This window comes from Diplotaxodon limnothrissa, linkage group LG1, assembly GCF_057381915.1.
Source record: "Diplotaxodon limnothrissa isolate DT_005_m linkage group LG1, D_limnothrissa_male_GT1.1, whole genome shotgun sequence".
Taxonomy (NCBI): domain Eukaryota; kingdom Metazoa; phylum Chordata; class Actinopteri; order Cichliformes; family Cichlidae; genus Diplotaxodon; species Diplotaxodon limnothrissa.
The window spans coordinates 27770265-27793084 of NC_140596.1; the positions used below are offsets into that span (position 1 = coordinate 27770265).

Below are 22820 nucleotides of genomic sequence, written 5' to 3' on the forward strand. Positions count from 1 at the left end.
CCTTAAAAGTTAACGTAATGCTTTGCTAAACCCCTAAATTAAAGCAGAATGTTATTCACTTTGTTTGATTCAAAGCCCACTGTGGAGGTACAGTGGCAGAACTACAAAAAATGTGTCAGCCCAAAAACTAACCAACCAAATTATACGACACTCTCTTATGGCCCACGTTGCTCAAAGACTTTTGGTATTGAGGCTCACCATGAACACTGCCATGGTTTAAATGGATACCTGCATTTGACTGCTACTATCAGTAACAGGCTCTTCATTTAACAAAAAGCACAAAAACCTCAAGTGGAACAGACGACTGCTCTGAAAGTTTTTTGGTACAAGAACAAAATCCAGAATTACACGTAAAGTCAACACTAAGCTATTACACAGATTCACAAGGCTGTTTCATCAAAATGATGCATCATTACAGAAAACAAAACTGTTACTTAATACTGTTGTGTTCAATTTTTAAACACAATTACTCCCGTTACAAACAGCACAGCAGTGTGCGATGTAAACAAAGTTCTGTCAAACTCGAACTTTTTGCATATATCTTAATGTCACACAATAATCAATCCCCAATTTATAAAATATTTCTGTATTTTAATACAGCATCACATTGAGCTTGGCACCAAATAAAGACTGATACAGTCGATACAACATGACAAGATTAGCGTAAAATGTTGACGCTTCTTAGAGAAGGATGTGTTGAAGCTGCAGCACACTGACAGCTCCTACAAAAAAAAAAAAAAATTTTTTAGATTGAATCAGTTTCCAAATGTTTTGGTTTTTTTGCAAAAACAGATATACAGCATGATGTCTGCCTTACCTTTATATGCCATTTGGTGCTACATGGCACTTACCAGTTCCAGTTAAAGCTGTTGAGTTTGTTTGGGGTTTTTTAGGAAGTTTGCTCTTAGGTGAAGATGAAGGTTTTTTTTGGTTTGTTGAAATGGTCTTTTTTCAGCTCTTTTTTTGGCTGCTTTTTTTTTTTCCCCACTGCCAATTGTTTTGTTTTTTCTTTTGGGAAACGGGGGAGGGATTTTTTTTTTTTTGGCAGCATGTTTTAGACCATTTCAATTCTTTATTTTTTTGTACAATCCAAAGTAAAGCAAAGAACTTAGAAGCCAAGCTTTCATACAAATCAATTAAACTCATTCATAAAATATTTACACACAAGCGTTTAAACCAGTCAACCTAACACTATTCTGCAAAAGCTACTGTCATTGGTTTAAATTATAACACAGCATTTTTTTTATTTTTAGGAACTCAAAAAAATGTGTCTTTCAGTGATCAGCTGTCATATGTCCCAACAAACTAATTGTATTCTGTGAACCCAAATATGAAAGAAAAAAAACAGTCTACATTAAGAGCAATAAAAAAAAAAATCAGCACTGTTGCATCTGGTATACACAATGAAATTCATTAAACTTGTACATGGTTTTTCTGCCAGTTACAGCAATTCTAGGGGAAAAAAACACATCTAGCCAAAGTGAAATGTGTCTTGCTGATTTATAAGCAAGCATTGAAATCTTCTCTAAAGTTCCACTTGTCCTCCACACCAGTGTAACCACAGGAAGAAAAGAAAACAAACAAACAAAAAAACATCTGAGTGAGCCTCATCTGCGCCAGGGGCGAGGCTCGTTGTCGTCTTCTTCCTCATCGTCGTCCGCCAGCAGCGCATCATCGCTTAGAGACTCTTCTGGGTACTGATAGGACAGAAGAAAAGAAACTGAGATTACTACACGTGCTTAAAAAGTGCAGAAAACTCCACAACACATCTGTTTCTTTCTAAAAAGGTCCTAAGACAAACTAAATTCTCCATCTGAGAGTAATCAAGGTATGAGGGGCTGTGCGAATTTCACTGACCAGCACTGTTATTGTGGCTGATCAGTGTGATCAGCCACAATATTAAAACCACAAACAGATAAAGTGAATCAACAATGATCATCTAGTGAAAATGCAATACTCTGATGGGAAACCCTGGGCAGTCAGAAGCGTGACATCTACAACAACATTTTTTCATCCCCAGAAACGTCCAAAATGATGTCAGCTGGGCCGAGGAGTATGGAATGGAAGAAATCCTGATCCACAAATTGCCATTGCCATTGAATCTGTAGCCCAGTGCCATGATGGGTTAAGTATGGGAGAGTAGGGGTGATGGGATGCAATATTAAGCAGCTGGTTTTAATATTTTGGCTGATCAGTACAATCCTAGTACAGTTCCTGCATTGATGTGTAAGAGCTCCCCCTTGTGGCTGTTAAATACAAGAAACATATTTGATAAGTTTTACTGAGATGAGCACATCTAAAAAAGTCCTCACTAAAGAAAATATTTCCAAGTGGATTTAATAGCAGCATGAGGAAGAAATAAGTCTAGTGCTCTCCTCGTGACTCACGTGTCAGAAAATCCCCCACACTGAATCAACAGTGCCAACACTAAGGCAAGGTGAGAAACATCCACAAACCTCATCTTCCTCAGGTTCTGCTTCGTCAGCATCCGCAGTAGTGAGAGTGGTGACAGGCTTATGCCAAGCCAGGCGCAAAGTCTGGTTATTAAATTTCACTCCGTGAAGAGCCGCCTGCAGGTGGACAACATAAAGCAGACAGAGGGGGGGCAGGTGTCAACATCAGGCTTAGCTGCTGGTCTTTGTGCCTTATCCTTGCTAATCCAAGGACGAGCCATAATGCAGAAAAAAATGAAACAGACATTTCACTGTTTGAATGTTAAAGTGCATCACCTGCTCTGCTTCCGCTCTCGTCTTGTACGTGATGACCGCGGACAGGTTACCCTCATCAATCCGGCAATCTTCAATTTCTCCAAATTGCTACAGGATTGGGAAAGCAAAGCATTTTGGTCATTGAACAAACTAATACATCACAACAGTGAGGAAAATGTTCCTAACAAACCAGCAACGTGGCCTGCTGTTAACCTACAGTTGGTAAAAAAGTGCGGAGGAAGCAGTGTAGACAGTGTTAAGCTCACTGGAAATTATGAATATGGAATATTTTTTACACCTTATATAACACAGCTATATACTAAACAGTGTCAATATTTTTAATATCTTCTCTTAAATGTATTATTATGATTATCTTTAGATGAGCACTGTATGCTCACCAAACGTAAAACTTTAACATCCTGTCATTTTACACTGTTACACAGCACAGTGGCTGCTATCAAATGTCTGTTTTTTCCGTTTTAGGTTCACTTACAGCAAAGTGTGGTAGCAAATCTATGCGGTCTGTGTCGTTGAAACCAGAAATTTTCAGCGCTCTTGGTCGATGATCCACGACTGCGTGCAGCGGCACACCTCTTCCTCGCCCCCTAGAGCCCCTTCCCCGAGCCCTGACGGCACCGCGGCCCCGAGGATGGACACCCCGGCCCCGCCCTGGTGACAGCAGCCCCCGTTTAGCTGCCTGAAAGAAAACAATCAGAGCACATCAGAACACAGCTGGAGTGGAGATTATGTTTCATCATTTGAAATTCCAAGAACAAGTCTGCCCTCAAGTGGCTACTGTGCAAGCAGCATTTTTATACATGGTTTCAAGCTTGCCCTCTTTCTTTTTTTTTTTTAAATTCAATACCTCAATTTGCAGCTGAGTATATTTGATCTTCAACAGGGCTGTGTCCTCTCCAGCCTGAGTCTTCTTATACAGATCCAGCTGTGCATCCAGCAGTTCTTTCTGTGCCTGTGAGTGAAAGCAGATTTAATAAAAATAAATGCTGGCCATCAACTAGAATTTTAAATTAAAACAGAAAACAAGCAAATATATCAAGTGTGGGAGAATCTAACAGCAACAGCAAGTTACAACCATTTTCTGTGATATACTAGAAGAAAAAGGAGAGAAAAAACTCAATCACTGAAATCAAGATCAAATCAATAATAATCCATCAGGTTCTTATCAGTTGGCTTTTGTTTGACCATATCGGTGTATTTCTTCTTTTAGGTAACACTACCTGGGCCTTGCTTTTTGCTATCCGCAGTGGGTTGCTGTTGCTTGAGATTAATTTTATCTCCTCTTGCAGTTTGGTGATGCTCTTTGTTAACATGTCCAAAGTTTCCATGATCTTGGCTTTATCCTCTGCCTTCATTGATTTGTTCTTCTCAAGTTTGGATATCAGGAGCTGCAGCAGACATAAGCAGAGAAATACAAGTTTAACATTTGCTGATGTCTCCATATTTGAATAATTACACTTGAGGTGAAAATAAATGTTAAAAAAAAAAACCATAATAATCTTACTCAAATCATCCAAATCTATGCAAATTAACACTGAGCAACAGAAGCCTTTATTCCTTCTGCATCTTACCTTTTGTGTCTCAATGTGCTTCTCCAATATTTCCTGCTTCTTCTTCCTCACATCTTGCTGCAGTTTTAGAGCTTCCTGTGTAATTAGAAATGGGGATAGGATACAGTTTTTTTGCTCGACTTATAAATCACTGCCCCTCCAAATTTCCATCCATTTCTCACCTGTTTCTTCTTCAAAGCTTCCTCTGAGGTCCTTTGTGCTGTCTTCAGGACAGCAGGATTGTACACAGTCTTTGTGAGTCCCATGGACGTTGAACACACCTGAAACTGAGAGAAAACAATTACATTTGCAAGAGAAGGAGAACATTTTAAAAGGGACGCAAAGACTTCTGAACACAGAGTGGAGACTTACTTTTTCAATTGGAGCTGCTGGTTTTGTACAGAAGCCTAGACGATCCTTCACTGACAGCTTAGTGGGATTCTGCACAAAAGGGGTGTGGGGAGGGGGTCAAAAAGGGGGGAAATGTTTATACAGACCTCGGGCAAATTTTGACAAGTACACGCAACAAAACACATCCTCAGCAAGACCGCCTACACACACCTGTGAGGCTGCACCGGATTCCTGACCGGGCCCTGAATTCTGGGGCAGCATGGGTCCCAGACGGTCTTTGACAGACTGCTTCAGGGAAGTGGCTGGAGGCTGCTGAAAAACAAAGACGGTGTACAATTGTGAAATGGAAGGCATTTTAGCGGATAAATAGGCTGTCCCTCTTCCAGATTCGCTGCATTTATTTTTTTAGACAGCAAAACAAGTTCTTTGTGCTGTACGTGCAGAAATGACAGGTATTACAGCCGCCGAGTTTTCTACATTGCAAAAAGAGAGCCAAGAGAAGACAATGTGGCACAGTGTCTAGTTCTTGCAAATTATCAAAAAATACCCTTAAAACAGGAAATACATTTCACACCTTAAAACATTAACATTGGCTGTGGTGTGTTCTTGTTTAAGCTGATTAAGTTAGAGGAACTTGTATTACTGTGAATCTGTAATCACAATGAATCCACTGGTTTGCAAGTGCCTCCTATTTTAAAGAAAATTAGAGGAAAAGCAGTTGCTTGTGTAAAGATAACAGTCTGCAAAAGCGTGTTATGAGAGACGGCTGACTTTAACAGTGGCTACCTGTGGCTGTAACTGCTGCTGTAACTGAGACTGGCCCTGGGCATCGTTTCCATCCTCACGAAACCAGTGTACCCTGATGAAACGGTTGTTGAGAACCGCCTCAGTGCTTTGCATGGCCCGCTTTGCCTCATCAGGAGAGGAAAACTGTATCAGTGCCCCCTCAGGGTCACTCTGGTAGGCCACCTGTAAAAACATTTAAAACCATTTTTAAAACAGACAGAGGACAACACATTACAATCTGAAAACCACGGTCACTCAAGGGGATAACAATGTGTGTGTGATGAGCTGTGGTCAGCTAAGTCACTCGCAAACATCAGCTTCACTCATGACACAGATTTATCTTCAGCTTTAGCTGAACTTACAGAAATATAGCAGCTTAAAGCCAATATCTGGATATTTGCCTTAACAGTAGCACATAGACACGATCAAAGTCAGTTTTCTTGCAAACAAACCTGATAACACAACGAGGGGCTTTATCGGACTCTGAAATTTTAACTCTTTACATCTTGAAAGCCTAGTAGGGCTTTCAAGATGTAGTGAGTGGTTTCCGTTATACTTCAGGCCTCCTTATAAAACAAAATAATTCGGTGTGCATTAGAAGTTAGCGAGGGTAGTTTCTGCCTATGCTGCTTCCAGGAAACGTCTTGATTGATATATACTGAGGTGTCAAAACTTGTCGTTAAGGGTAGAGGGGAAGTTATCAAAAGTCATCTTTATGAGATAAAGAGTTAATTCAACATTATTTGATTCCTAAACGGACACAAGAGCAGTTACATGGTGTTAGTTCCACCTGATCATCCCAAGAGTCATTATGTTTACCTTTTACTGTCCAATCCTTCAAAGCCTAAAACTACATCAATGTATTTTGTAAAAGAGTACGCAGTTGTTTTTGAAGATACCTTAGCAGTCAATCTCTTATTTTGACATGTGATATCTTTATTGATATTGCCTGTCAGATTTATGTTGGACCAGAGCTGTTGCAAATCATGTTACTCAAATAGCTTTATGGCATAATTTTATATTTTATTTCTAAAAGACAACCTAGAAGATTAATCTAAACCACTAGACAAACCATGTGTGACTCTTTAACCTTTTAATACCAGATCCATGCATGCATACTGTTCACACATCAATCACCAACTGAACAGCATATATGATTGCGCTATACTGTGGTTACACGTGTTAATAACCAACAACGATCAAAGCCGGGACATCCATATCCGGAAACTGACCTGCAGGTTGACGATGGTTCCAAACTTGCTGAAATGCTCGTTGAGTTTGCTGATGTTGTTGAGCTCGGGGGGAATTTGCCGAACAAGCAGCTTGGCGTTAGGAGTAAACTGAGCCCTTTTGTGGCTGCCCTGGTGGTTGGGTTTATTAAAGTTGATTCTGAGCAGAGAGGAGAAAATTAACCAATTCACATGTGTCAAATTATACCCCTCTTTACATGTGCTGTTGTGTGAATGTGTGTGTGAATGGGTGGATGACTGAATGTGTAAAGCGCTTTGGGGTCCTTAGGGACTAGTAAAACGCTATACAAATACAGGCCATTTACATACTATAGAAAAAATACAAACAAAAACAAAGTGTTTCTTACTTGTCAAACCAAGGTTTCTTGGTGGGCAGCCCTCCATCATGAGATGGAGCGGGTCTCTTCCTCGAATCAGATTCCATGACAATTCTCATACTGTTGTTGGGAATCTTGTCTGCTGGAACAAACACTGATAGGTTAATTTCTGAGACCAACACATGTGGCTCATAAAAGGAGAATACAAGTCTAGAGAAACACTTCTGATTGCAGTAGATGAAATGCACATATAACTGAGGACAGTCTTTTCAAAGTTCAAATGGTTTAAAATACCTCTGTGTGGCTGATCGACCTCCCCCATAGTGAGACCAATCAGGTTGGGTCTCTGGGCATTGACCCGGTGACGATAGATCTGCCTGGAAGTATTGGTGATGCTGGGGGCCTCGGGATTGTACACGTCTATGTCATAGTGATCTGATCAGCAGAGAGAGGATCATTTAGCTCATAAAATACTGGGGTAAAGTACAGCAACCAATTTATAAATCTAAAATTATATAGACTACATAAGAGATTAGAAACATTACCAGAGTTGAAGAGTGGCCTTGAGAGTGGTGGAAGCGAGGAGCGCATCCCAGAGGTGACAATGGTGGGAACGGAGCTGGTGATGGAATTGGGAGGACCATCCATGCCTGCTGGTTGCAGTGGAGGAAGAGGAGGAGGGGGACCTGTGCCAGATAAAGCAAGAGTTAACATCTTTGGTAGCCCTTTTCTGTAGCGATATATCACTTTGTAGTTTTAAGCATAAAGAATTTATTTGATGACTTAAAAAAGTCCCTAAACTTTAAAATTGCTTTAATGCTAATTCAACCTATTAGTACTTTTTAAAACCTTGAATCAAAGTGTCAGGAAAAAAGAGGAAATACAGCAATTATTATCTGAATCTCTACCTGCAATGGGTGGGAGGCTAGGTGGAAGGGCACCTGGAGGGGGCACAGGTGGCCGAAGGTTCACAGGTGGTGGGTTCATGAGAGGTGGTGGTGGTGGGAGGCCTGGGGGTGGTGGTGGCTCCACACCTGGAATTGGTGGAGGTTGGAAGGGCAACATACTGGGCAAATTGACATCCTCCACTACAACGGGATCACTTCCGTGATCGAAAGGACACAGATCCCCCTGCATGCAGAATCCCTTTTCTGCAAAAGGAAACAGAGCTATGTAGAACAAACAAATATACAACGTCCAAGAACAAAACAGAACACATTTAATATATTTTTATATATATATATATATATATATATTTAATATCAGCTGTCCTTACCGTCATAGTCACGGCATCGATTTCTCTGTTGAGGGGGAGGCCCCCTGTTGAAAGGGACCCGATCCATAGGGTGCTCGGGATGGAAGTCTGACCAGCTCTCTGTGGTGTTGTTGCTGTGATGATGTGTGGGAGCAATGACTGTAATAGTGCTGCTCAGTGTTGGCACAGGGAAGTGTGAAGTGGTTGCAGTGGAGACAAGAGCAGCTGGGGTATATCCATCACCACTCTCTGACCTGTCCCCTCGTTCATGGTCATACTTCAACTTTCCAGAGTCTCGTTCTAGAGAGAAAAGAAAGGCCACATGGCTTTAAATCACTAACACATATACAAAAGTGACAAATCAGACCTGTGAATCAGGTACACCGTTTTTAGTTTGATCCTTTTTCTCTTTAACTGCTCAGCACTGGTAGATCATCATATACAGTGAACTATTCAGGAAATCCTATTGAATTCTTAAGATTGGGTAAATTCATACCAGAGGAAATACACACCTATACCAAACAAATACATCTCCAGGAAAAATAAGATGTTCTAAGATCTGTAATGAAGTTGGCATGTTCGCACATTAAAAAGAAAAATACTGATATTTTTACAACCTGAGTTAATCAGGTTCTTACCTCGACTTCTGCTTCTCGACCGAGTTCTACTGAGGGACCGGCTCCTGGTGCGATCTCGATCCCTGTCTCTTTCCCTGTCTCTGTCACGGTCTCGGATACGGTCTTTGCTCCAGCTCCTGCTTCGGCTACGACTACGACTGTAACTGCGGCTGCGGCCTCTTCTGCGATTGTAGCGTTCACGGTAAGAGTCCCTTCTCGGCGGGTTGCGATCATAATCCCTCTTCCTGGAGCGATCGTCTCGCTTACGGTCATCTCCTCTCCTGAAAATTTTTTTTTTTTTAAACAATGAGTGAAATGAGTGAAAGAAAAACACATGTTGACATGGTTTTTGTTTTGTTTTTTCTAAATGAGAACAGGCAAATGCACACACCTGCTGTCTCTGCTGTAGCGAGAACTTGATTGTGGGGGGCTGTGATTCACGCGTCGCAAAAATTTCTTGTCTCGTTCGTCTTCACGATTTGCCTGAACAAGAAAAAAAAGGTGCCTATTTAAACTGGTTGCTCATACTGTTTAGCAAGTGTGCATTTAACTGATGTTAATAATCTTTGGGTACTCAGGCTGTTTGAAATTCTTGACATTAAAAGAAGATAACCTCATCTTTCTTCTGCTCTTCTTTCTCAACTTTGATCACAGAGGGTGGCTGCTCAAGCTGTGGGAGGTAGCTTTTGTTGTTAACGGCTTCAAACAGCTTATCCACAAATGGCTGGGTTTCTGGAAAGAAAAAAAAAGTAATAGAATAATATTTTAAACCAGAGTCAAATAACATTCAGGATCACATGATAAAGGTAATGGGGCTTGGAAAATAAAGCTTTAATAATTACCTTTCTGAAGAAATACATCCAGCTGGTCTATACAAAGGGCTTTAAGTTCCTTTTCACTTTTGTCCTTCTTCACCAACGCAACAACATACTTGGCGAGCGCAGAAGGGTCTGCATCACAGCTGCAATCGTTAAGAAAGAAATCCATATAACACTTGAACAAGATTTCCTTTTAAAACCAGACAATTTGTCTGTGACAATACGTGTTGGGAGGACACAGTCGTTTATGAAAGCTGCAAAATGCAGGTGAGTTAACTAACTGTATCCACTGAATTTACAATACACCACAAAAGCAGGCAGTAGCTTTGCTGTTGTTGGTAGGAAATGTTATTGGTTCTGGCTCATTTAAAGCTTAAATAACATAAATAAATAACTGACTCAGTTAGTACTTTGTTTAGCTTTTCTTGTAAGTGATACCAGGAATTAAGAGTTAACAATATATTATTTGCAACTCTGTGCTGCCTTGATTTATTACATCTCCTTATCGTTCTTTATAAAGCTGCTTGGTTATGTGACGTGCATTTTTAATGTTGCTGAATCAAGTTTGGGGACACAGTGTGACAGTTTTGTTATTTAATCTGGTTATTTCTAGGCTGGCTGTACTGAGGAAAGCAGTTATATAATTATATATTTGACCAGTGGTATTTTGCACATGCAGCAGAGTTTAAGCAAAAGGGACTTAGTACTGTTTCGTATATTAAGGACACTTTTTCGTAGACTAAGAATGTTCTAATCATGTATCTTATATTACAGGACATGGTTAACCACCATATTATCACCACATTATTACCATGTAACAGCTTTTCCTCTCCCTTACCCTTTTAAAGGCGCAACACATTATGTTTACTCGGAGTACATTTTAATTTGGCAACTTTTTTCACAACCAAAATTAATTTTTACTTCAGTAAAATGTCAATAAAGCAACGGGACCTTTACTGGAGCAAAATTTACTCTTTCAAGCCCCCATTCATTTAAGTAGTTTGTGTAACTCCGACTAAACTAAATTTACTAAAGCCTTTTGGCTAATGGCTAACCATACTTACATGGGCTCGAGGGTTTCAGACAGCCATGTTTTCAAGGCATCGAGGTTTTCAATGATCATCTTAGATCCAAAGGAGCCTTTCCTCGACCACCGCCACAGTTAAAGCTAATCGGGGCTGATGCTGTTTATCTGTGTAAAAGCACAGCTGACATTAGCTGGTGAAACTAGCAGCTTCAGTGGACAGACTGTGATGCTAAACGTGACGTTAGCTTGACTGCCGCGTTAACGCAGCGTAACGTTGGCTGGGCTAGCACACGTCTTTCCAGGCCCCGAGCGTGCTGCACAATCCCGCCACCCTTCTGCTGTGTTTATTATCGAAACGCCGGTGGTGGAGGGAGGTCTGTTGCCTCTCAACGCTGAAGCTGCTAACTCTGAAGTTTACAAACGATTTCAGTTCGATGAATTAAATAGCATCCGCGCTTAAATTGCTATTTCGTCCCCTCTCACTAGTGGTTACTATGCCATGAATACTATTTACTTCCGGTTGAACTCTCGTTGGAAAAATTCTCGAAAAATCGCGAGAGGGCAACTCTGGGAGCCGTGTCCGTCGACGTAAAAAGTGCGAAATTTCTGCTCATTTAACCGCTGTTTTTTGTTTTCAGTGTGTCCCAAACGAAAGAAATATGCAATTTATTATTATTATTCCAAGCTCAACTTCCTTGCCTGTGGTTCACTTTCACAACATAGACAATAACAAGTTTCCACTTACTTCACTCTGCACCTCCCCACCCCTGCATATTTATATTGCACATGTGGTCCACTAGACTCGAGGGTAGGTGCTGTGTCCCTTCACTCTCTTCTCCTCCTCCATGCCCTACTGTGTGTGTGGAGTGATGGGGGTGTGTTTGTGCTTCGTCTTTCTGCTCCTACTTTTTCCACACAAGGTCCCAACATTGTTTGACTACAAGCACCTACACCTGTCCCCTACAATATTCCTATACATTTTTCCCTTCAGTACAGGAAGGCTAGACTCTTTGACAAAGTAAAACCTCCTAATTAGAGTCTGACAGTCAGTTTGAAAATGAGGAGGAGAATGGCTATAAGATGGCTGTAACACAGTTGCTAACAAGGGGAGGGAGAAATGTGGATAAAAATGGTGAACCGGAATGCCCTCCTTCCCCGAGCATCGAGGCACACCACATTGCTCCCAGTGTTGCACAACCAAGGCCAAGACAAATAGCATTTAGCCTTGTGCAAGACATCACGTCTGATTTTGTGCTTTTCATCTTTGATGCCATACAGAAATTAATCCACATCAGTAAATATACGCTGATCTAAGTTATCTTCCAGATTCTAGCTCTTAGATGGACGGGAACACACAGTATACAGGCATCAGATCCAAGATTGACAGGAAGCTGGTTAGTTTAGTTTCCGTTCAATTCAACGAAGTAAACATTAATCAGGATCAAAAACCTTGCTTACTTGTTCAAGATTAACATGATTGTTTCCAGGTCATTTACTTTTTTTGTTTTGTTTTGGGAGAGGGGGGGGGGTTCTCCACCTGTCCCGTTTGGTTCTTTTGCCATCAGAATTGTTGCCTGAAGGCCAAGAAAGATGCTCAACAGATTTACTATGCCAAGTGGACCATATTGGTCCATTTGATTGACCTTTGTTATTTATTTGATTTGATTTTCAGTTGTTACACATGGGACAGACATGACTGGGGGAAAGGAAAGGGAGAAAGAAAGAGAGGGAGGGAGGGAAAGAAAAAAGATGTGGGGGCAAAAAATACACACACACACACACACACACACACACACACACATATATATATATATATATATATATATATATATATATATATATATATATATATATATATATATACACGCGCACACACATATATACGTAAGATTGACAGAGCACAGTGTGCTTTGAGGTAGCAGCCAAGAAAAGTGTAGTTTGTGTCTGTGAACACCGTGTGTACACCTGTGAGCATGAGCGCGCTTGTATTCAAAAGGTTTCTTCATGTAACGACCTGCCAGAGGGAGTGGGGAGCCATAGCCCCGTCCTCCAGGGCATGAAGCAGGTATGGAGGAGATCCAGACTCCAGACATCCAGAGACCACCAGAGTGCAAGAGTCCAAGGAAGACCAACGGAGGGGAAACCGTGAAAGAGCTGAGGAGAGCCCCAGACAAGGGGTCCAGGTCATTTACTAACAATAAGAAATTCTAGATTTCAATCAAAGCATTCATTTTAATCTGTTATTCAAAATCAGTATTTCTAAATCTATTGCCAGGGCTTGTTTCACAAAGCTGCAAACCTTTGCTGATTAGCTTAGATTTATAAGAAATAATATTACATGATACAATAACATGGTTTATAGTCTAATACTAAAGTTTAAATCTGCATACTATCGCTTAATGTGTGTGTGTGTGTGGGGGGGGTGTTTTGTTTTTTCCTTGCTGTCATTCATTTATTTTATTGACTTTTTTATCTGTAGTTCAATTTTATCTTATTTCTTCCTTCTTCTCTGGCTGGGTTTTTGTTACACTGTTCTGGATAGGTGGTGGTGGGGGGGGAGGGGGGGAGTTTGTTAATACTGCTGTAATTGTTGCTAAAAGCAATTTTTTTGTTCAATAAAAAGACCTTGATCAAAAAAAAAATTTCTTGCATGCAATAGTACTCTGATTAAAGATTATGATTAAAAAGCTTGCAAATACTAGTGGATTAACCATCACAGAAACAAATGATTTTGGTCAGTATTTTTAATCTAGGGGAGCTGTTTGGTTGGGTGGTGGTCTAATACATTTATAAAACACTAAACATGTGTGCAAACATGAATACATGGGTGTGGTATATAGAGTCATGTGAAGAGTCTAGTTATTAGTCATATCAGTCATTCATTGCAACCATGCAGCTTTTACATGTTCTTTACAAACTGCAGTGAAAAAGCTCAGTTTAATCATTTCTTGTTCTGTTTCTATAAATTAAAAGATAAAACTCTGAAGTGTCTGTATATTAAAATATTGCCCAAAACAACAACACTGTTTGTTGTAATAAATCATTTTATTGTTTCCCAGTTTCACTGGAACTACAAAACAAAAAAAAAAAAATACAGAGGCAAAAAAGCAGATAAAAATTAAAGTGTTTTTTCTTCATTGCCGACCAGTGAGATTCTTCATGCTGACGCACGCAAACAACTTGCCTCTCTCCTTTCCAACTGTACTGTAACATACCTTTTTCCATCTCGAAAACAAACAAAAGAAGCAAATGCCAACAATAAAACATATGCGAGTGAGGACTTTCTCACAAATAGCAAACAAACCAAAGTCTAACCACATTCTTTGATCCAAACCCCTGAAAACGTAGGCAGTGGATTGATTAATGGAAAATGTGCACTTACATTCATTGCTTGTAGCTCATGAGATAATTCAACTAGTTGCCATGTTTTTTGTTTTTAAAAGGTAATCTATTTTAAAACATTTCTTGTCTGTACTTCAGAGATATACAGTACACAGATTAAAGTCATGTAATGCCTTTTCGGTATATGAATGCACTTATTCACTTGAAATTAAAGCAAAAAAATAAAATAATCAAATAAAAAAATAATGATGCTAGTTTTAAAGGGAAAGAAATTAACAAAATTTGGTTCATAACACAGTCTTTGAGTAAAGCTTGTTATAAACAGCTGCACTAACCTAGCTAAGCTAAGTCCATTCACAGCTGCCCTAGCTCAAACGCAGAGGAAACAGAATGTCTACATGCATTAATATTTGTGATCACATTATATGCATACATGCACAATAGTGTAAGAGGCTACAATCAGTTTCATTTTTCCATATTTAATTGAATCACAGAAGTAGTTACAATCAAAAAACAAAACAAAAAACGGGATTTTCAGTCCAAATGTTATTCTTACAGCTTATATTTGTCCTGGATTTGTGACCTAGTCGCTAATGAACACATTTCATTCCTGAGTAAAACCTCATTCTCAGCTCAGAATCTAAAATATAGGAGTGGAGAGTGTGTCTAAAAGCAGAGTGTTTAAAAACTTCCAACAGTACAGCGGATTTCACGGAGAAGAGAGTGCGTCCACTTCCCGGTCGATGAACTGCAGGTGGATGGGGGCACCGGGGCAAAGCAGGCCGTGGGTTTTGGCTTTGATGTCAGCAGTGAGAGGAGAAAGGCAGATGTGGAACTTCTGAATGAGCTGCACAGCGAGCAAAAAGACAAAGAACAGACATCAAAGTTAGCTTAATTCAGTAGTCACATTATCTAGCACACTTTTATGTAAAACCATAAAAATAAGAGGATAATCATTTAAATAAATAAATAAATAAATAACAGGGAATATGAGGTGTGTGATATAGAGAAGTGAAGGATGAATCATCTTTCGACAAACTCCTCAGTAGATCTGAGGAAGCGGAGGTCAGACTGAATGATAATGCATTTTCTTTGTCTTGACAAAGCTTTGCATTATTCTGATTTTGCATCAGTAATTACTATTTGTGTTCATACTGTCTCAAGACACTTGGAAAATACAATATGGAGCAACAGTATGATACATTAATATTTGTAGTTTAGTTTCATTTCCCCCTGTGCTCTTGTCACAGCACGAGCCTGAGAGCAAGAGAGAAATGCTAACGACAGCTGGGTTTCTGTAGGTTTAAATAAATTACTTGTAAGATGTTTTTAGGATTATATAAAATGGCATTTAAGATATTTTCCATCCATATTGTACCTCCCAATTAAATTAACATTATTTTACAAAAATATATATTTTTATTATCAAAGAAGACAATACACAAGCTCACATGCTCACATAGGTGTGTTCAGCTAAGGTGATGAGGTTGCATTAGTGGTTATGGGATCTTTGTTTTGTTATTGGTTGCAGTACACATCTTTTTCCACTCAAAGCAAACGCTGAGGCCCGTCAGATTTTAGAGTCTTTGAAATCCTATCATATTCCAGACTTTTTAAAACCTTTTTGAGAACCCTGGACATTTTTTTAAATGAAAGTGTAGCACCACAAGCAGAGTAATCTCTTACCCTTATGAGAGCTAAATGCATCTCCAACTCTGCAATTCTCCTCCCAATGCAGCTCCTGATGCCATAGCCAAAGGGAATGGAGCCAAAGTTGTCAACACGATCTGTGGTATCTTTCCGTATCCAGCGATCTGGTTGAAAGTCTAAAGGCTCCGAAAAGTTCTCTTCTTCCAGAGATGTGGAGTAGTGGCACAGGGCCAGCTGAGTCTATTAAAAAAAAAAGAGAGAGAGAGAGAGAGAGAGAGAGAAAGGGGAAGAATGTTGGTTGTGTAATGAAAACAGCTGGGCTATTGTACATGGGTCCATACATGAGGGAGGAACAGAGAAATGCCTGAGTAATAGTGTATCATGTTACATCTGGTTTGACTATAATGTTTTAGCCAATTCTTATTGTCACACTTTCTTGTGCCCGTGTCTGATGTGGAAATGTGACCATCACACTTACTCCTTTGGGGATGAAATATCCACCAACTACCAAGTCATCCTGGGTGATCCGTCCATTGCCTGGAAGAACTGGAAAGAGCCTGATCACAGTGTGGGACATACAAAGACTGTTATTCACACAAAGACTGAAAAGATTGCTATAATACTAATGTACACCAAAGTCTTGATCTAGGATAAACATAATACATACTGACCTGAGAGTCTCTTTGACCAGCCCTCTGATGAGCGGCAGGTTAGAGACGTCCTCGGCTGTGGCGACTGCTCCGGGTTCCAGGGTCTTTTTAATTTCTTTGTGGATTTGATGCTGTACATGAGGGTGTCGTGCTAACAGGTAGCAGGCCCATGACAGGGTAAAGGATGTCTAGAACAGAAAATGGTCAATTTAAATTTTAAAAATATGCTTACACATTGAGCATTTCATGAATATTGTACTGGTGTTTTTATATTTGTGACTATATCGTTTCTTTTCTTGATGCGCTGCAGCAGAGTTGACTGCAGTGCAAGCTGATATAAGAGTTTCTATAATGTTGAGTAAGTGCCGAGAAGCAGCAAGGGAATCTGAGGGAGAAGCGGCCCAATTCCAAATGCTGGGCAAATGCTCAAGGTCCCTCCACCAGCTGTGCTCCCAACAATTTTCTCCCATGTCTTACACCACTCACCCATCTGATCCATTCTTATCCCACTGTACCTTGATTAAATGACCTCAGTTGGCTTTGGCAAGGCATTTCAAACAATTACAGCAAGAAAAATGAAAATGTGGCTGAGATTATTACCATGTTGCACAAACAGAAATCCAATCCAAACAAGTTTAGCCTTGTACAACTTTTAACATTTCCATTGTGTTCTTGGCAAATCCTTCTGTTCATCTCACTTCACAATGGGCTCCTTCTGCTAATGCATTCCAGACTTCTTACATTTTTGCTTTCCATATTAGCAATGCAACTTGATTTTTTTCCTCCAGTTCATCCTTTATTGCCAAATCACTCTAATTACTCATGAGTTATCTGATCAGTTGGCCCGACTTCCTGTTTCCGACTTATATCCACTGACATTTTATTTCAGTGAGCTGGGCGGTTGACCAAATGATATGAAAATGTCATGCGTCACTTTTCCTAAATTTACATCTTTTCATTTGTTTAATGAGGGTCTTCCTTGTTGATCCAGCCCACTCCTTCTCCATCCACCCCCAGTGCATTTTTGACCTCAGCCCTGGTTTTGCCATAACTCTAAAGGCCAATCTAAGGTTAGTGTCTCCCTGTGGACCAACTAATATACCCTGCCATTCTTTTTCACTGTTGTTCCTTCCCACTGCTCTTGCATTCTCCCCCCTCCCTCTCCATTAGCACCCTCTTTCCATGCAACCAACATGCTCTTAATCAGCCCCAGCTGGCACAGACACTGGCAACTCCTCAGATGCAGCCTGAGAGGAATCATATGACAAAGGCTCCTCCAAGCAAAGTTTTCAAAAGGCTGAGGCCTCTCCCCCTTCCATTCCCTCCATCTTCCCCTTATTTTCCAACATCCATCTCACACCCTGATCCCTTGTATTCCTCAGTATTATGCCATCCACCCCATCACCCCCCCCCCTTACTCCCACCCAGCCCCTTATTCTCCCCCTGGTCTCACCTCTGCCCACTCTGTGCTATAACTCTGGCTGTGGCTAATGTGACTTGACAGCTCTTGTGTGTACCAACTAAAGGCAAAATGCACCATGGGGTCAGGTAATGGCTGAGCTTAGTGCACCCCCTACCAGGACATGCCTGATTCAACAAGTTCACCAAAACACACACACCCTTTTATCCCGTGGCCCCAAGCTCCACACAAAATACTCTACCCCGTTATTCTTATTAATATGACAGGACCCCAAACAAATTAGGCAATAACTAGGAACATGTGCACGAGGCGCGCATACAGTTGCAAATGCATGTACATCAACACTACTACAGCGAGGTAGAAAATCAGTGTAAAATGCCTCCTTCCTGTGTCCCAATTTCTGTATTCTTTAGCCTGCCAATAAAAGATTCATGTTACACACCCCCCCCATAGTGGTCCGTGGATGACATTAAACCCACAGCCTTAATTATTTGCAAGTGCATACAAAAAGTTTGAATGTTGAAACATGAACACAGATGTCTACCTTAGTTATTTAAAAAAAAAAAAAAAGAGAGAGAGAGAGACAAAAGGCCCCCTGTGCTGACTGAACAGACAGAGACAAATGACAAGAAACTAAATCTGAGTGAGAACGAGTTTGTCAGTGGGAAACTGTAACCCGCCCGATACACTACTCTGACCTGACGCTGGCACAGCTTCACAGGCATGGACATGGCGCCAGAAACACAACCTTTGAAACTCAACACTGACTCTGACACACACACACACAGATGCAAACACACACACCTGCAACTCTTCACATACATCGAACCCTTCTCTGCACAATGTTTATCACAACACAGACACACACGCACCGTGTCGACCCCAGCCAGTAGCATCTCGGTTACGTTAGCGTAGATCTCCTCGACGCTCATCTCCCTGGTAATGAGCATGTGTGTGAGCAGTCCCCCCTTCACCTCCTCTCCCCGCTCCAGCTGGGCCTTGATCTCCGAGAGTCTCTTATTGACGTGAACAATGCCTGGGATTAACGAGGGGTAGAGAAGGTGATATGAATTGGGAAAAAAAAAAAAATGCGGGTCATCGTGAAGGAAGGTAGTGAAGGGAAAGCAAGAGAAAAAGGAGTAGGTTATGTAAGAGATGGACCTGCATACTCTCACTATCCAATGGTACAGCAGTGGAGATTTAAATGCAAATCAACATTCCCTTCTATTGAGCACTACCGGTTTCAAGCTCTACTACTTGGCGTTTTAATGAAAGCATTAGCCAAATAGGAAAGCTAAAAAAAAACTAGATCTTTCTAGAAGTTCTGGCATCAAGGCAGAACTTGATTAACAGCCTTTGTGGTCACTCTAAAAAGAAATTGAAGTCTTAGACAAGAGTACCACAAGTCTTAGCATAAATTAGGCCTGGATATACTTAGGAAATCTCTCCTTCCTGTGTTCCAGTATCCTTTTTATGTAGTAAGAAATTACTGGGTTACCATCTTCTGGACTAAAACACTGTCCAGGCAGTTCAGCAGAGCATACAAGTATGAAACTAATCTGTCTTCTTTGATCACAATTTCAAGCTATAAACCACTTACTGAATTTGAAAAGACCATCCCAGGACAGACAGAACTCCTCCCATGGTTTGGGGATAATGGGTCGGAGCCACTTGGGGATCGCTCCAGCATACATGGTCATCTTGAAGGAGCTGAACATGAGGTTCAGTGCAGCGATGTAGTCCTGGGTTTTCTGGGGAATATTATTTTCCAAACATCCTAGTCTGCATTCATACAAAATAGCAGCCACTCCTGTAAAAACGAAGGTAAGAGAGAGAGAATTTTACCAATCTAAGATGTTTAACACTGGCAACCATCAGTGGCTTTGACTTTTTAGTACAGGGCCACTTTAATAACTTTCTATCGAAAATTGGTGACTAAATTTTAGAGAAGTGAATAACGTGGTTCATATATTTCTCCCTTGGTTACCTCTTCATAGCAGTTTTTCTGTTATTTCAGTTTTTCTCATTGATTTTCTTTCCTGCCATCTACACTTCGCCTGCATTGAGCCACTTATAAATCCTTTTTGACCAACTGGTATTTGCTTCACAGCCAATAATCTACAGATTTGGTACCAACCTTCCATGGCATATTTAAAGAAGAGGTCATTCACATTGAGGACAGTTGCTCTATCCGGCTGCTGGGTGCGCAGACTGTACACCCTCTGGATGAGGTCGTCCACCACGCCGTTTACATCATCAGAGAAGACTGCAACATCACGTGGTCGCATGATGAGCTGCCTGAGCACGCTCCGCATCTTCAGCCAGTCTTCTCCCTCACTGGGAAACAAGATACAAAATGATAGTTAAAATTCCCTTGTATTCACTTATTTGAGTCATTCAGAGACATATGGGGGGGGGGGGTTCTCAATTTGAATATTAAGGGATGTTGCTGTTGGAAAAACTGCAAGTTCTGATGCTTTTTGGATGCTAAAGTGGACTACTGAGTAGTAAACGGAAGTGTGAAATGAGGAGATAAATTAAGGGACGGGTAATGGAAATCTAATCAACACATCTGCTCAGATCAAGGTATTATTTCCTGAGGTTGCCAAAACTCAAAACTCATGGTTTGAACACTGAAGGGGACTCACGCTGAGATGAGCCCAGTGGCCCGTCCTCTCATGTCTCTGTACTCCTTCCAGGAATCCATGTTAGCCCTCTGAGGGGCCACCCCCTCTGCCCTCAGCACCTGAGCCACCATGTCACGATCTGCAACGGAGACCACCAGCTGGGGCCCAAAACGAGACTTGAAGATCTTTCCATACTTCTTCCGGTGCTCCATCTAGAAAGCAACAGTGACAATCAGGATATCTAGAGATGTTTGTAAATTACTTTACTAATAGATTTCAGCACTGAATTTATTTTACTGCTCTCCTGCCATAACGTAATGATAACTACTTCCTTATTTATTGTTCTGATTATTTTGAAGACCTTTTTGTATAATAATGTTAATGTGTAACATTCAAATAATAAAAAAATAAAACCAAGTTGCCGATGCTATTGAAGAAGACTGCCAGTGTTCACATCAACTTAAAAAAATGTTTTAATGATCTAAATTTAGAAACGATTACGTAACCTCGAGCATATTTCACTACAAACAATTAATCTATATAGACACATTAAGAAATGATGACCCTTTTGTACTCGTTGTACTCACGCTGGCAGGCGCTTATTGTGCCCAATTTGCATAGGCTACGTTTCAAAACGCTGTGTAAAAACTGCATATGCTGCATCTGAAAGACGACACTTAATTAAGCTTTCATTTATGCTGCCGCGGTTGTGCAGTTTGCGGAGGTATTCTGCCCACGGACATGCTCCCCTGAACTCCAAAATCACAGCTGCACGGCGCTGGACGTGGAGGACGCGGTGCCTCGGTGGATTGGTTGATAAGATTCTGTTTAACTTCAGCTCTTTGTGAGTTAAAACTATCCCATTACTTTTCTCTGGGTCCGGCCGATGGACCGACCGGTCGTGCCACACATTTTTTCAGACTGCCCCCATTTGCGGGCAGGCTCTCTCTTACGGTAGACGGACAGTCTGAAGGTGACCACGGACTGCCAATGGAATGCCAGCGCGCGTCCACTCGCGACCACGACTGAACCATAATTTACCCCCGATTATTTCAAACAAATGGGGGGCAAATTATGTTTGGCAATAAACGGGGGCGGGTTAGCTCATCACATCTCAGTAGGACGATTACAAAACTCTCGCCTTGTACCGGAAGGTCGACCAGTGTCCGGACTCCTGGTGCGCTACATTGCCATTTTACGCATAGGTGACAAATTTGGCTGAGCACTGAGAATACGAGGCCAAGACATTTTTTATTTATTTTTTAACCTATGAAAAAAGAACAAAATGAAGCATAAGATTGAGCACCATTACCTGAATTTCATGGATTCTGCCAAACCCGTCCTTCCAAAAGAACTCGATCAAGTTGGACAGGGTGTTCGGTCCGGGCATGTCGTTCAGGGTCTTGATTTGAGTTTTCTCGCTGACCTCCTCCGGTTTGATCATCCTGTTGGGCATGGTCTCTTCTTCTGTTGCAGAGATCCCCAAAGCCTCGCTGGCTGCTGACTTGTGTAAGGAACGCACAACGTAGAACAGCTGCTTATTCAACTGGTCGCTCTGAAAGTTCTTCCAGCATATCTTCGTGAAATTATTGAAGACTGCCATTGTTGAGATGCTTTTTTCCGCCTTTGCGTGACCGAGAACTATGTGTGAGAAAAAAAAATAAAAAAAACTTTTGCAAAGTCTTTTTTTGTAACTTCACATCTGCAGAAAATGTACGCTCTTGGCTCGTGCAAACACAACACTCCCTGTGTGGTAGTGAAATGTTAGACAAGGACAGTATCGTGGATCGCTTTTAAATAGTTGCTTGTACAACCTCAGAAGAAGAGGATTGGACGATCGCCTCAAAAGAAGGGAGGGATAACTCTTTATTCGGAAATGGGCGCAGTACAACGTGCTAAAAGTTCGTTACATCACACCAATCAATCATCCTCTGTGACTGCGCACACCACCTTCCCTCCGAGCGCGTCACTCAGCCCCCCCCCCCCCCACACACACACGCAAAATAATGTGATAGAAGCCACATGATTGCAGAAAATTCGTCTCAAATAAAGAATAAACCTCACGTACTGCTGATGTAAGCGCATGAGAGAGCCCCACAAATCATCAGCTGCTTACAAAAGTGTAAGCGCTTTGTGTTCAAGTCCAAAAGTTGTGTTTAAAACAAAGAAAAATATGAGAAACTTTATATAACTTTGTGCAGACAGATTGCAAAAGTTGGACTTTACAGAGGCATGAGATTTATAGGCGTTTTTGCATTTGAACCCTGCAGGCAGGCTAAACCTTACAGCTGGTATATGAGTGCCAGGTGGCATTTGAGCAAATGGAAACATTTGATTAGTTCTCAGAAAATTTAAATGTTTAAAAACTTAGGAGCAACACTTATTAATGCAGACTGTCCCAGCAATCGCGCGAGTTTCAGAATGAAGGACATAA

At 41.0% G+C, this 22820-nt stretch overlaps 2 protein-coding genes across 3 annotated transcripts; both read right to left on the reverse strand.

Moving 5' to 3' along the window:
- Positions 1–1289: 1289 nt before the first annotated feature.
- rbm26 (RNA binding motif protein 26) lies at positions 1290–11211 on the reverse strand. 2 transcript variants are annotated; one of them, XM_085356286.1, is made up of 22 exons: positions 10735–11211; positions 9695–9813; positions 9466–9584; positions 9244–9335; positions 8874–9133; positions 8257–8535; positions 7889–8131; positions 7526–7666; positions 7275–7415; positions 7011–7119; positions 6646–6802; positions 5414–5596; positions 4838–4939; positions 4649–4717; positions 4459–4563; positions 4298–4372; positions 3947–4114; positions 3574–3678; positions 3202–3405; positions 2730–2816; positions 2457–2570; positions 1290–1697 (listed from the first exon to the last, which is right to left on the reverse strand). In XM_085356286.1, the coding sequence occupies exons 1-22, from the start codon at positions 10791–10793 to the stop codon at positions 1608–1610; spliced, it is 3021 nt and encodes a 1006-aa protein (XP_085212412.1). In that variant the 5' UTR covers positions 10794–11211; the 3' UTR covers positions 1290–1607. The 2 variants fall into 2 exon arrangements, with proteins under 2 accessions (XP_085212412.1, XP_085212403.1); XM_085356277.1 differs by having other exon boundaries at positions 7011–7122.
- Positions 11212–14735: 3524 nt separating this feature from the next.
- On the reverse strand, positions 14736–21989 carry cyp27c1 (cytochrome P450, family 27, subfamily C, polypeptide 1). The gene is made up of 9 exons (XM_085356310.1): positions 21699–21989; positions 20408–20598; positions 19897–20096; positions 19360–19569; positions 18632–18795; positions 16361–16527; positions 16168–16246; positions 15726–15929; positions 14736–14886 (listed from the first exon to the last, which is right to left on the reverse strand). Exons 1-9 carry the CDS (start codon positions 21987–21989, stop codon positions 14749–14751), a joined length of 1644 nt encoding a protein of 547 aa, XP_085212436.1. The 3' UTR covers positions 14736–14748.
- Between the last annotated feature and the right edge of the window lie 831 nt (positions 21990–22820).